Source organism: Arachis duranensis, chromosome 9, assembly GCF_000817695.3.
Source record: "Arachis duranensis cultivar V14167 chromosome 9, aradu.V14167.gnm2.J7QH, whole genome shotgun sequence".
NCBI classification, from domain to species: Eukaryota; Viridiplantae; Streptophyta; class Magnoliopsida; order Fabales; family Fabaceae; genus Arachis; species Arachis duranensis.
This window is the reverse complement of record NC_029780.3, coordinates 112,491,527-112,505,729: the sequence shown is the minus strand read 5'-3', so window position 1 is coordinate 112,505,729 and position 14,203 is coordinate 112,491,527. Positions and strand designations below refer to the sequence as shown.

The following is a 14,203-nucleotide window of genomic DNA, read 5'->3' as shown; positions in this document are numbered from 1 at the left end:
CTTGTTCTGTGCAGATGGAGTACCCAAAAAATCATCCAGAGCCGATGCAGCCAACTATGGGAATGGCTCAGCGTGCACCACTGGGTGCGGTGGGGCCGGCTGTGGTGCAGGCTGTGGTGCAGGCTGTGGTGGTTGAACCTGACTGTTCCCTCTTCATATGATATCTCAGCCTGAACCGAAGGAGGCATGCAACCATGCATGCTTGTTTATTGTTTTTCATTGTTTTTCAAAATATAATATACTATTATACTTAATATGAGGCACCGTGAATGATTGTACAAGGCCAAGTCTTGTTATTCTCTCTACTGTAATCTTTTTGTTCCAGCAGAAACTGATGAATCTATATAACAATGAATCAATGATTAAAATCTGACTGAAAAATAGACATTTTAAGAAATTTCAATGCAAATTATGCAATGAATATAAGTACATAAGTACATAACAGCAATTTTATTTTTTAAAATTCTTTAACAATCAAGTACTAACTATAAAAAGAAAACCCCAAAAGATAAATATGTAGTATGTAAAAAGTCATCAACCATTCGAAGACATGGGCAGTGATACAGACACGTCTCTATGACTCTGCTAGATAGGTGTCTTACATGAGAAATAGCCAAATAGGTACTTGTCTGATGCACACAAATAACTTGTAACGTGTAGACTCTGACAGTTTCATGCTTCATTGTGGTAAGTGATTTCATTCTGGACTATACAAAAGTTTATTTTTAGCAATAAGATTTCTACATTCCACTTCGTTTTCTTAGCTCAGTGGAGGATATATCCATGCGGAACTGTTCAGATGGAATGGAGATGAACATGTCTTTCAGTTCCTCTGGAACATCAATATCATCAAGAACCTGTTGCACCACACAATATAATAGCCTCAAAAAACTTGAAGGTGAAAAAGAAGAATGTCAAGATTAGAGATATATGAAGTGATACCTTGAAAACACCATCTACATTCCGACCAGCCACAACGAAGGTACATCCTGTTTCTTTACAACCTAGGAGTATCTTCAACATCTTGTTGTAGTCTCCATCATAATATTTAGGCTGCGAGGGTAAGTAAGATGAAGAAATTTCAAGAGTTTGGCTAATAAAATATATTGAAGCAACAGAAGAGCACACTTACTCTATAACTAACATACAAACTGAGTGTTAGGTAAGGGTAACGTCAGTGTTCTTATTTGCCCTTAATACATGGAAAATAGCAAATGCCCCGTCTACTGTTCTTTCTTCCTATGTTCATTTGTTTCCTTCTTTGCTACTCATTTGATTCTATGAATACATAATTACATTTGTTAACTGAACTTTAATTATTTTCAAGAGGATATTCACAAGACTTAGATATCAAAAATAAGTTACAACCAAGTAGGCTAAGCACCCTATCTGCTTCATTGGGTGGTCCTAATCAAAACATGGCTGGAAGAAATACCCCTTTACCTTATCCCATTTAACCTAAACTACTGTAACCTCTGCTACATCTTTGCCAAACCAAATTCTTCGTCACTTCACCAACGCCAATGGCGCATATATGTCAACTTTAAAGACTGTCTAGATATATTAAATTTCGCTCTATATATTTGAAGTCTCACATAACTTTCACAAAGTCATTCTTCTATCTCAACTTATACACCTGAAACCTCAAAGTTTATCCAAGGACAAATAGCAATTTCGATGTACACAAAACTCAAACAACATATGTCGCAAATTTACTTAAAAAAACATACACAATTTGTTTAAAAAAAAGTCAGTCAGTTTCAGGAATATCACATGAACCATATACTGCAAGTTGCATTGCGAAGTTTATGTCAGCATTAATGTAATTTCATACATACATTGATAAGTCTCACAGCTGTGTCAGCACCAATTACAAAAGCACTGCCCGGAAAAAGTTCGGCCTTCTTATAAAAAAAAGGCTGATTGGATATAATTACTGTCTTTCCTGCAATGGAAGAAGAGAAGTCATTATGGCTTTATGCAGAACATCAAACATAGACAAATAAAAAAAGTTCACATATAAGTATGTAACAAGTAAAATAAAATAAGTGGAGAGCATATATGCCATCTTCCAAAACGGAGGTGCATCAGTGATATTAGATTCACAATTTGAGTAGTAGAACTGATTATATAGCAAATAAAAAGGCCAAAGAGCCCATTCCAAAAACTTGTGCACTTCGAACCAATATGAGGGAAAAAATAATCTCACCAACTTTTTCAAATTGTTTGACACGATCTTTGATCTGAGACACTGATAATGGGGGTTTATCTGCATTAACAGCAGATAGTTCAAAGCATGGATAGCCATCACCACAAACGCTGCATATAAGTATTCTTACTACGTCATTTTTTGAAGTAGATACCATGAACCGGGTAGAATTATTTTCCTTTCTGCTGGTATCTCTGAAAGCAAAAGATTAAAAAAATAACCAATAAAAGAGGTGAATATAATCTTAACTGCATTAATGTTGATACACCTGAAACATTTAACCGTACCACTTGAAAATGGATAGATTTTAAAGCCTATTTGACCATTTATAAGTTGTTCTAACTCTTGCTCTTCATTGAATTGCTTTTCACATTCTTCAGTTACAACTGATTCACTGAAATCAGGGATAGAGGTCGCTGGAACTTTGCATGCCTTTGCAATAGCCTAGAAACAAACAGAAGATTCAAAAAACCGACTAAAAAAAAAATTTAAGACAAATCTAGACTCCAAGATTCTTATGCATAACCTCCAAAAGTAAGAACAATAAAAATGAATAAAAGAAAATAAACAACTCATAACTGCAAATAAACAACAATAAAAATGACAACTTTTCTTCACACCTTTAACACACCTTGAGCAAAAGTTGACTGGAAACTCTGTCCTCTTCTTCTCTAGTATGAAGTCCCTAAATTAGAAAGTTTGTGGGTCAGTCTAAATCAGCACTTGAACCATGTGATTATCACATGTTTATATTATGTTAAGACCCATCATAGAGAACAAAGATGAGGGTATGGGTAACAACACCTTAGTAAGTGTCACTCCTGAAATCCAAAGTCGGTCAGCGGTTCTTGTCGACATATAAAATCTAGAAATGAACATAAAAGGAGGAGTTCAGATGGTACTAGTCCTCCAGCTAGATGACAGCAAGCTAAAGTGGTCTAATAATAAGCCTAATGTGGTAGAACATAAGCATTGTATCATTGTTCATGTGTTAATATCAAACCAAGTTGGCGCTTTATCAACTTATTTCTGTTGTAGTAGATAATAGTATTTTGCAAATTGTTGAACTTGTGCAGTCTACTACTGGCTTGAAAAGTGAGAACTAAACTTCAATATTTAATTGCTTCAAAAAGGTTCCAGCAGCTTGTCTTCTGGGTTAGTTTCATTACACTATTACAATAGGTTGTGTGTTGCATAATTCATTTTATTGGCATAAACAAGATAAAAGAACCATTCAGGAGGTGCATAAAGATATAGTGATGTTGATCAATCACTTTTGTAGATGGTATATAAAACTAGATAATACCTGTGTTCTCCAAGTTTAGAACGAGTGGTAGCCAAAGAACCAGTGAATCCCACACCAACAACAGGGGATCCTAATCACCAACAAGTAAATGCATAATACATTAGTTCATAACTGTAAGCAACATTTCATCGAATTCTGCCACAAACACTATAATTATCAGAGAAGTGATTAAAAAAAAACCTGGCTTGGAGAGCTTAAGAGCACGATTGTAAGCCAACAAAGCCATATCTTCAGCAGTCTGTTGACTGCAAAACTGGGATGGAATCTACACAAAAAGAAAATACTTAACAAATTAGATAACAAAAGTGAAATAGAAAAGTAGGTTAGCGAGAGAAGAAGAATAGGGATGAAATGAAAGAAGGGACCTTGGCAAGTAACTGAATCATGGAGATCCTGGAATAAGGAACCAGAGCTTCAAGGACGGTATTTGAAGCACCTGGAACTGATAGCAGCCAGGCGAGAAGCTGAGAAGCTCCACCAGCGAGGTAAAGGACGGTTTGGTATGGACAAGAATGAATGGCTTCAACTGCACCTCGCACTCGCACGCAAACTTCCGTCATTTTCTCCAGCGGCATTGACCTTCAATTCATCGCAACTAAACTATCATCTGTCGTTTTTGTCATTTTATTCTCAAAACGACGACGTCCTCCGTTTGCTATGTTGAGAGGTTGACTCTCGCATCGGGAAACCTATCCAGTTAATTCCATGTTGACTTGACCCTTCCAAATTTAAGGCCATACTCAAAATTAAGATATGGCCAAATAAAATAAAATTCACGTGGAGTTAAATTAATTAAATTATTTTATTATTTTTAATTATTAATTTTATGTAAAGTTAATTGTATTTGAATTTTTATAAAAAAAAGTCAAAAGTGTTACGAGTATTAATATGCAGCTGATTTATCACATATAGTATTTTATATTAAGAATAATATTATATATCTAAATTTTGTTATAAATTAAGTTTAACTAAATTAAATAATAAAATTTAAAATAATATTAATATATTAAACAATGTGAACAATAATTGTATCAGATGTTTATTTTATTATGTGTATGGATGATTATTATAAGGAAAAGTATATGGAACCAAGAGGTTACTAGCTAAAAACTAAACAAAAATTATTTAATTTATATTAATAATTAATTTTAATATATATGTAACATGGTGGTATATTTTTTTTTGGGGTCTGCTACACATACAAGCAAAAAAGGCTTACAAGTCTTACAAGTTAGCCCAATTCAATAACTTGTCTACGTGCATTAACTCCCTTTGAATGGAGCGTCAACCCACGCGCGTCATTCAAACGGTTACTCTTCGGAATAATCGCTCGTCATGGCTAACTCTTCCTTTTCTCCTTCAAAGAAAACACAAACCACAAAGTTTCGAGCAACATTCTAAACTGAAGAGACATTTGAACTCGTCGCGAATAATAGCAGAAACCATCAACAAAATATTATTCAAGGTACGTTATTGTTTTACTCATCTTGTACATTTTTCACATTTCTGTTTCTGATTTCGAAATCGAAGAACTATGCTTTACTGCTCTTCTATGTTCTTCTAGGTTTTATTGATCTTCTTGTTCTAAATCTCATATCACTGTTTTTACTATTCTTCTTATTCTAGGTTTTACTCTTCTTGTAAGTTCCTATAGGTTTTACTGTTCTTCAAAGTGGTTATAGGTTTTATTGTTCTTCTTGTTCTAGTTCTTCTCGTAACTAATTTTTTGCTGTATATTGCTTAATTTATTGGGTGTATATGGAGTAATTTGTATGGGTGTATATGGTTGATTGTTGGGTGTATATGGCGTAATGTGTTGGGTGTATATGGTTGATTGTTGGGTGTATACGGCGTAATTTGTTGGGTGTATACGGCGTAATTTGTTGGGTGTATATTCCTGAACCCATATCATGTAATATAATCAACTGTTGCAACTGTCCTAATATTGCTTGTCCTTGGGTGTATATTGCTTGACATTGTAATATTGCTAGAGCTTGTATATTTATCGTTGTTTGAGTCAATTGAACATCATTTTGAACTGATCTCATTAAATACTTATAAAATCGATTTGCGTGTATTGGTTGATCTATGGGTGTATCTGACTGATATCTATGGGTGTATTTTTCATTGCAGTAAAAATGGAAGGCAAAAACCAAGCTGAAAAAAATGTAAGAACAAATATATGTCTTCGATCAAATCAGTTTTTCATAATAGAAATATATCTAACTCTAATTTTGCTTTGTTTACAGCAAATCAAGGACCTAAAGTGTGCAACCCATCTGTTGAGTGAGAAATTCAGAAATATGAGCGAGGAGAAGTGATGCAATAAGACTGTCCAGGCCATCCTCATTGTTATTGAGTTCATTTTGTCAGATAGATTCTAATGATATTGTCACTGATTAATGTAACTGTTATATACTCTTGTAAGAAATTGAACACATGGTGTAAATATATTTGATCCAATTATAGGTAAATTTTTTTTCCATAATTAAACTCTCTCTGGTGTATTCAAAATGTCTGATTTACAGGTATTATAATATGAAGTGGTGATCCAGATAGATTGGAACCCATATATGACGGTCTGCATAGAGATCTGCATAATACACTCAAACACAGACTATAAATACACCCGATAAAAAATTAAATTTACACCTCTGTTGCGGATTTTAACAAATCTTTTTTGTTTACAAGTCTTACAAGTTGGGCCTAACACGCGCGTTACAGAAGAAGAAGCAGAAGAAGATGGGCCTAATACGCGCATTACAGAAGAAGAAGAAGAAGCAGAAGAAGAAGAAGAAGAAGAAGCGTGAATATAAATGACTTGTATGATTTGTATGGAAAAGCGTTCTCTCTTTGCCTTCGATCTCCTTCTGTTTTTTTCGATTTTTATGGTTTCTGAAATCAAGTTTTGAAATTGTTTTGAAAATGATGGAACTTCAGAAATACACCCGAACGATTACAAAAATACACCCAAACGATTATAGAAATACATCCAAAGGATTACAGAAATACACCCAAACAGTTACAGAAATAAACCAAACGATTACAGAAATACACCCAAAGGATTTAAGAAATACACCCAAGTTTTGAAATTGTTTTGAAAATGATGGAACTTCAGAAATACACCCGAACGATTACAAAAATACACCCAAACGATTATAGAAATACACCCAAAGGATTACAGAAATACACACAAACAGTTACAGGAAATAAACCAAACGATTTAAGAAATACACCCAAAGGATTTAAGAAATACACCCAATATAGGGAGAGACAGTATATTTCTTCTTGAAATCAATACACCAAAAGAATTATAGAAATACACCCAAACAGTTACAGAAATAAACCAAAGGATTACAGAAATACACCCAAAGGATTATAGAAATACACCCAAAGAATTTAAGAAATACACCTAAAATTCGTTGAAGTACACCTTATGCATAATTCAGAACTCTCTCTCATTTTCCTCCTCATCTTCTGCTGCTGCTTCTTCTTCTTCAAAAATGATTTCAGAGCTTGATGTCAAAAAACAATGGAAACCGAGAATAACGAAGAAAGAAAACAAAGAGAAAAGCACGTAAATGAAGAAGAAGAACAGGAAGAGGAAGAAGAACGTGTAGCAAGAAGAAGAAGGAGAAAGAGAAGGCAAGAAACGTACCTTGAATAATGTTTCTTCGTTTTTTCTGGTGATTTTGATGAAGGAGAAAGAGAAAACGAAAAGAGGAGAAGAAATTTCAATAAAAAAGAGGGACGAAGAGAAGAAAAAGAGACACAGAAGAAGAAGAAGAAGAAGAGGAAGAGGAAGAGGAAGAGGAAAAGGAAGAGGAAGCACGGAGAAAGAAGAAGAAGAAAAAGAGGCACAAAAAAAACGTGAAACGCGTGAATATAGCGCGTGTAAGTGACGTAGGAGTTGCAACACGTTTTGGTGGATTAGGTGTTAATGAACTTGTAATAATTACAAGCCCTAATCGCTTGTATACTGAGCTTTACCCTTTTTTTTTGTTTACTCAAATGGTATTCCCCAACCCGACAGGTTAAGGACTAATCCGTCGCGGATCTGAGTTCCATTTAAGGGTCTGTCGCTGGCTAATGGGTTGTTGCATACACAAGACGGGGTTCGAATTCTCGACACTTGTTTAAGCGGACGAATGAGCTGATCACTCGACCAACCCAAGTTGGTTAACATGGTGGTATATATAAGTGTACTTTTTAGCTTTTTCGTTTTTTTTTTTTTTGGTAAAAACAGCTTTTTCGCTTTTGTTTCCCCACTTTTTTATTTGGACTTTTGGAGTGTAGTGTGTGGTATTAAGGCACTAGTTTTTTTGATAGATGACAGGTTACGACAAACAGAAAAGGGCCAAGCCCACAGGAGTAGGGGGTAGGCACCTCTGTTTGATAAAACATTATCTTGTTAAAAAAAACGCAAAGCATTATCTTGTTAAATGTGTTAAGTGTTAACAACTATATTTGATAATTTTAAATAAGTATAAGCTATAACAATGGTGGCAGAGCCTTGTTCGTCTAAAGGGGGGCCATCTTCAGATTTTACATGTAAATTATACATAATTTGTAGTTTGGTCCCCTAAAGTTTTAAATTTTGGCCCCTCTATTGCATCCTTCCACCATATAGAGTTTGATGGATCTCTAATTCTGTGTATTTAAGCGATTTTAGTGTAGAACGCAGCCAATAATATTTGTTTATTCTTCTTGTTATAATGACCTTGGGCTGTAAAGGGCAATGAGACGCTTGTTACTCCATTCCATGCATTGTAACAAGTGCCAAGTCCCCTAACCAGAAGACCACAGACATGTAAAAGCTCAAAACGTGAAGCATTTTTCATACAAATTTGATAGATATATGGAGTAAGAATCCAATTGAATACAAAACTATAAAGATAGAAAGGTATCGCGTGAGTTGTCCGTGCTGGCACTCTAGTGAGTAGTCACCAAACTTAGCAGCTCTCTCTCTCTGCACTCCCCAACCCCAAAAAAGTCTTCTTTTTTTCCATTGCTTTCCCACTCTTCAACACACCACATTGCTTTCCTCCTACCTTTTTCTTTTCTCTGTAACAAACACACAACACAGAATCAACCCCCCTCAACCAGCTGCTGCTTCTTCTTCTTCTTCTTCTTCTTCTTCCTTGCTTTTTCTTGTGTAAGTTCTTGGATTTGCTCCAACGGTCACTAAGTTGGAGGACATGTCCCCTTTCCTTCTGCTTTTCTTTCTTCTTTGCTGCAACTCTCTTGCACCTCTTGTTAATTCCCTCAATGCCGAAGGCTATGTGCTCTTGACGCTTAAGCAGTCCCTTCAAGACCCACAAGGCTCCATGGTCACTTGGAATTCTTCCCATGACAACCCTTGTTCATGGAATGGGATTACCTGCAAGGACCAAACTGTTGTCTCCATTAGCATCCCAAAAAGGAAACTTTATGGTTCTCTCCCTTCAGCTCTGGGATCTCTCTCCCAGCTCCGCCATCTCAACTTCAGGAACAACAAGCTCTTTGGAACCTTGCCTCCTCAGCTCTTTCAAGCTCGGGGGCTGCAAAGTTTGGTGCTTTATGGCAATTCCTTCTCTGGGTCTGTTCCCAGTGAGATTCAGAATCTCAGGTACCTTCAAACTCTTGACCTGTCACAAAATTCCTTCAATGGGTCATTGCCTGCTACAATTGTCCAATGCAAAAGGCTCAGAACCCTTGTTCTCAGTAGAAACAATTTCACTGGCACTTTGCCTGCTGGATTTGGTACTAGTTTCTCTTCTCTTGAGAAACTTGACCTCTCTTTCAATCAATTCAATGGTTCAATTCCTGCAGACATGGGTAATCTAACTAGCCTTGAAGGAACTGTTGATTTGTCTCATAATCATTTTAGTGGTTCAATACCAGCTAGCCTTGGTAACTTGCCTGAGAAGGTTTACATTGATCTTACTTACAACAATTTGAATGGTCCAATACCACAAAATGGTGCTTTAATGAATAGAGGACCAACTGCTTTTATTGGCAATCCTGGTCTGTGTGGCCCTCCTTTGAAGAATTCATGTGCCCCTGACACTCCAGGTGCTAGTTCACCTTCCTCATTCCCGTTCATGCCTCATAATGACTCATCTCAGGATAGTGGTAATGGTTCTGGGAAGAGTGAGAAAAACAAAGGGTTAACTAAGGGTGCTGTGGTTGGCATTGTTGTGGGTGATGTGATTGGAATTTGCCTTTTAGGTCTTCTGTTCTCTTATTGCTATTCAAGGGTTTGTGGTTTTGATCAGGACCAGGATGTTATTAGTGTTAGCAAGGGGAGGAAAGGAAGTAGTAAAGAGTGTTTCTGCTTCCGAAAGGACGAATCCGAAGCCCTGTCTGATCATGTTGAGCAGTATGATCTTGTTCCATTAGATAGCCAAGTGGCCTTTGATTTGGATGAACTTCTTAAGGCATCGGCTTTTGTTCTTGGGAAGAGTGGAATTGGAATTATGTACAAAGTGGTGCTTGAAGACGGGCTTGCATTGGCGGTGAGAAGATTGGGGGAGGGAGGTTCTCAAAGGTTCAAAGAGTTCCAAACCGAAGTAGAGGCAATAGGAAAGTTGAGACATCCAAACATTGTGACTCTCAGAGCTTATTACTGGTCTGTTGATGAGAAGCTTCTCATATATGATTATATACCAAATGGAAGCCTCGCTGCTGCAATTCATGGTAAGTTTCATTATGGACAAACCTTTTTATTATTTTCTTCAATACCAATTTGCAATTACTTATGGTTTGACACATTGTTCATTTGGCTATTTGGTTGCATTTGATGACTTCAGGGAAGCCTGGACTAGTTACATTCAGACCGCTATCTTGGTCTTATCGATTGAAAATCATGAAAGGAACTGCAAAAGGATTGGTCTACCTGCATGAGTTTAGCCCCAAAAAGTATGTTCATGGAGACCTGAAGCCAAGTAACATCCTTCTTGGACATAACATGGAACCATACATATCTGATTTTGGACTCGGGCGCCTTGCAAATATTGCCGGAGGTTCCCCAACCGTGCAATCCAGCCGAGTGGCCGCTGAGAAGCCGCAAGAGAGACAAAGGAGCTTGTCCATAGAACTTACACCTAATATCTTGGGGAATGGTTATCAGGCTCCAGAAACACTAAAAGTGGTGAAGCCATCACAGAAGTGGGATGTTTATTCATACGGTGTGATCTTGTTGGAGATTATCAGCGGAAGGTTACCAATTGTGCAAGTTGGTAACTCGGAAATGGACCTTGTTCAATGGATTCAGTTCTGCATTGAGGAGAAGAAACCACTCTCAGATGTGTTGGACCCATATTTAGCTGAGGAGGCAGATAAGGAAGAGGAGATAATTGCAGTGTTGAAGATTGCAATGGCTTGTGTCCAAAGCAGCCCTGAAAAGAGACCTACAATGAGGCATGTGCTTGATGCTTTGGATAGATTATCTGTATCCTCTGATTGAGCTGTGAAATTGTGAATGCATTTCATTTCTTAAGTTTTTGCTTCTCTTTTTAATTTAACACTCTGGTTTCGTTTAAGGTCTTCAATCTGCTAGGATTTTCAATGGTTTGGCTAGAAGTATGAAGAAGCCCTTGTGATTGAAGTACTAGCTAGTAAAGAAATAAAGCAATTTGTTTGAGGAAAAAATCATTGATCTCTCTAATATTTTTCTCATTGTTTGTTTATTTATTTATTGATCATTTTGTTTGAGCTAATTAAACTTTTATTAGGCCAGTGACTAGGTCTGAGCCTGTGTTTTATTAGGTATGTCTCAACCTTTGTTGTCACCCAATATTTTGGTGAAAGATTAGTCTTAGCACGTGATTTGACGGAAAATTATAAACTAGGAATAATGTTTTGTATATCTGTAATTAATTATATAATTGCAACTGATTTGACGTACAAATAAAAGGCATACATGATCTGTCACAAACTACACTTTACATTTTGTCACTTCTTTTGTACCCAAGTTCTAAGTTCTATCTCAATTTACATTTGGCATAATGTTAAAAAAGAATATTTCGATGAAAGAGTAGCAAAAGACAAAGCAAATGAGTCCTTAAAAGTCAAGCTACCTAGTACCTAATCCCTACACTCTGTTCAAAATTAGCTTAGCAAGTTAGCATGGCTCTCTAGGATATGATATGATACTATTTTACAAGAGTTTTGTATTAATTATATTGAGACCATGCTATATAATGCAAATAATAAAACTTAGTGCATCATTCATAAATTTTACTCTATGATTTTAACGTTAGTTGTGACTTGTGATGTTGTTGGACTTGGGATACCAAACCATGTGGCGCAAATTTTGGGGAAACAAATTCCATCAATGTAGGAAAAAATCTTAGCTGTCATTTTGGATTTTACTACAAATTGGTGTTATTATTCTTCTGACTTTGATAGGGACAGCAATATCATTTATCCTGTGTGTTTTGGGTAGTTAATTTGTTGTGAATTCAACGCTCAAAATAAAATTGTGTTTTGATTTATGGTTTAACTGAATTGATTATCTTAGTGAAGAGAAAATGTAAGGAAATGATCAAATAAATATGTGACTGTCATAGTCAACAATTTGTCCCGAGAATCATTGCTGGTTGCTAGGCATTGATTTGTTATAACACTGTGGACACCAGGGTCCATAAAGTGAACTAATTGAAATTTAGAAAACGAAAGGTGTTATATGTAATAGCCCACATGAATGCTAATAATCAATCACCTTGAGAATTTTCCATCAAGTACTTGCTTTACTCTCTATTCTCTAACATTCCATGTGCTTCTAGTGAAGCTGATTCCATCACATTCTATGTGGAAAGACACCAACTAAACATAAAGTTATCAAGGAACTATGAAAAGAAAAGAAAAAGAAAAGGTCATCAAGATAGTTTTGGTTTCTTTCTACTGAAGAAACCCAACATGAGGAATGACACAAAATTTAGATGTATCTGGATGAACAGGAAGCAAGGCCTGCATTCCTTTTTGCAATCCTTAATCTCTTCACACATTCTACAAACTCTCTGTAAAGAAAAGGAAGTGAAATCCAAAGTTAGAATTTCCATTAGTATATATGCCATGCACTTTGGAATTTTAGTGTATCTGATGAAGAGAGAACCTACTTCCATGGCACATCACCTACACTCCTCCAATTATCTTCTCTGTCTTTGTAGAATAATGAGTACTCTGAATCAGGTTGGAACAATCTTAGACCTGAGAGGCTTTGGCTTCCTGAGTTGTACAACAAGGTAATTCATGTAAACATAAAAAAGTAAACAAAATCATGCAAGTGCTGCATTATTGAATGTGCCTACCAAACATGTCTTCTAATTGGATAGCTAGACTTGAGTATCCTCCATGATCAAGTATGCAAATTTTCCTACCAATTGTAACCCTATCCATATTCACCTTCACATATGCCCATCTCTCATTGCTCTGGACTCCCTCTATCTCTTCATCAAAGTTCTTGCTTGAGTTCTTCAGGTTGAGATTAGAGTGAGGCCAATCCATAATATCATCATCATACACTAAATCCAAACATAACTTCATTATATCAGCATATGGAAGCATCTCTCACTATAAAATAAAATAAACTCTTAACTGTAAACCTTTATTAGTTGGTCAAGTTAATGATGATGAATATGAGAAAAAGAAGGGGAAAGAATTTAAAAAAATATAAGGGGATGAAAAAAACATACAGTTGGCAGAAGAATGTGAAGCCTCATGTTGAACAGTTTTGAGGCTAAGACCAAGATCAATGATGTCATCACTCTGTTTGTCTTGGTAGAAAACTGAGTGAAAAGTTGAGGAGTTCAAAAGAAAGCTTGATGTGTTTGAATCCATAGTGATGATATCTGCTTCACTTAAAATAGCTAAACGGTAAATGTAGGTGTTGCTGACCAAGGTAGAACTTAACCTATTTATAGTAAAATATCTGAGTGATGAAACTAAGTAACTATCTAAATGACATGTCCAAGAGCACATGGAAGACAAGGAAAGTTTCTCCATTATCAATCATTAAATGCACAAAGCTTATCTTCTGTTACCGCCAACATGGAACACTAAGGTAAAAACAAAACAGCACAAGAACAAGGCATGGCCAAATTGATCCTAACAGTAAGTTTCTCCGGATTCTGCTTCCTCACATTGCTACACTTGCTGAGAGCCTCAGGCTCTTCATGTCAATATGTATTCCATCTTCAAAATATCCCAACAAAAGAAGTGTAAGCTTTTTGTAATAAAAGTAGACTTGATTATCGGTAAATAATTATAAATCCTGGTGCTAATCACCTCGGTATAAGCACCATGACAGTACAATTTTAATATCAACATTAAGTCAAAGAACAACCGAAGCACCTTAAAATACATAGTGAAAATAGGTATAGTCTTAAAGCTCACATTTGAATATTTGTTTTCAGTTATGGCAGGGCTGCCACTTTTCAAGGGAACAACTATGTGGTTGAAACACCGACATCCCACACCGCCTGTTTTTGGCTGCATTCCACTTTTCTTACTTTTTATTAGATACACAATTGCAATGGAAGAATGTAGGGTTATTAATGATACTTAAGTACAAATTTATAGTAGATTAAGTTGAATTAGGACAATACCAATGATAGTAAAGCAATGAACTTGTTGTACATGATGATAGATTTGAGAAATAATATAGTTAGTTCAGGCTCATTCCCTGATGGCAATGCCGAAGGAGA

The 14,203-nt window shown here is 36.0% G+C and overlaps 2 protein-coding genes and 1 pseudogene across 2 annotated transcripts; 1 reads left to right on the top strand and 2 right to left on the bottom strand.

Annotated features, from left to right (window-relative positions):
• Positions 1 to 417: 417 nt before the first annotated feature.
• On the bottom strand, positions 418 to 4,186 carry LOC107467477 (uncharacterized; annotated as a pseudogene).
• A 4,193-nt stretch (positions 4,187 to 8,379) lies between these two features.
• On the top strand, positions 8,380 to 11,342 carry LOC107467501 (receptor protein kinase-like protein ZAR1). Its single transcript, XM_016086619.3, has 2 exons — positions 8,380 to 10,193; positions 10,307 to 11,342. The coding sequence occupies exons 1-2, from the start codon at positions 8,714 to 8,716 to the stop codon at positions 10,960 to 10,962; spliced, it is 2,136 nt and encodes a 711-aa protein (XP_015942105.1). The 5' UTR covers positions 8,380 to 8,713; the 3' UTR covers positions 10,963 to 11,342.
• An 842-nt stretch (positions 11,343 to 12,184) lies between these two features.
• LOC107467284 (auxin-responsive protein IAA32) lies at positions 12,185 to 13,408 on the bottom strand. Its single transcript, XM_016086327.3, has 4 exons — positions 13,193 to 13,408; positions 12,809 to 13,021; positions 12,617 to 12,725; positions 12,185 to 12,517 (listed from the first exon to the last, which is right to left on the bottom strand). The coding sequence occupies exons 1-4, from the start codon at positions 13,335 to 13,337 to the stop codon at positions 12,436 to 12,438; spliced, it is 549 nt and encodes a 182-aa protein (XP_015941813.3). The 5' UTR covers positions 13,338 to 13,408; the 3' UTR covers positions 12,185 to 12,435.
• Between the last annotated feature and the right edge of the window lie 795 nt (positions 13,409 to 14,203).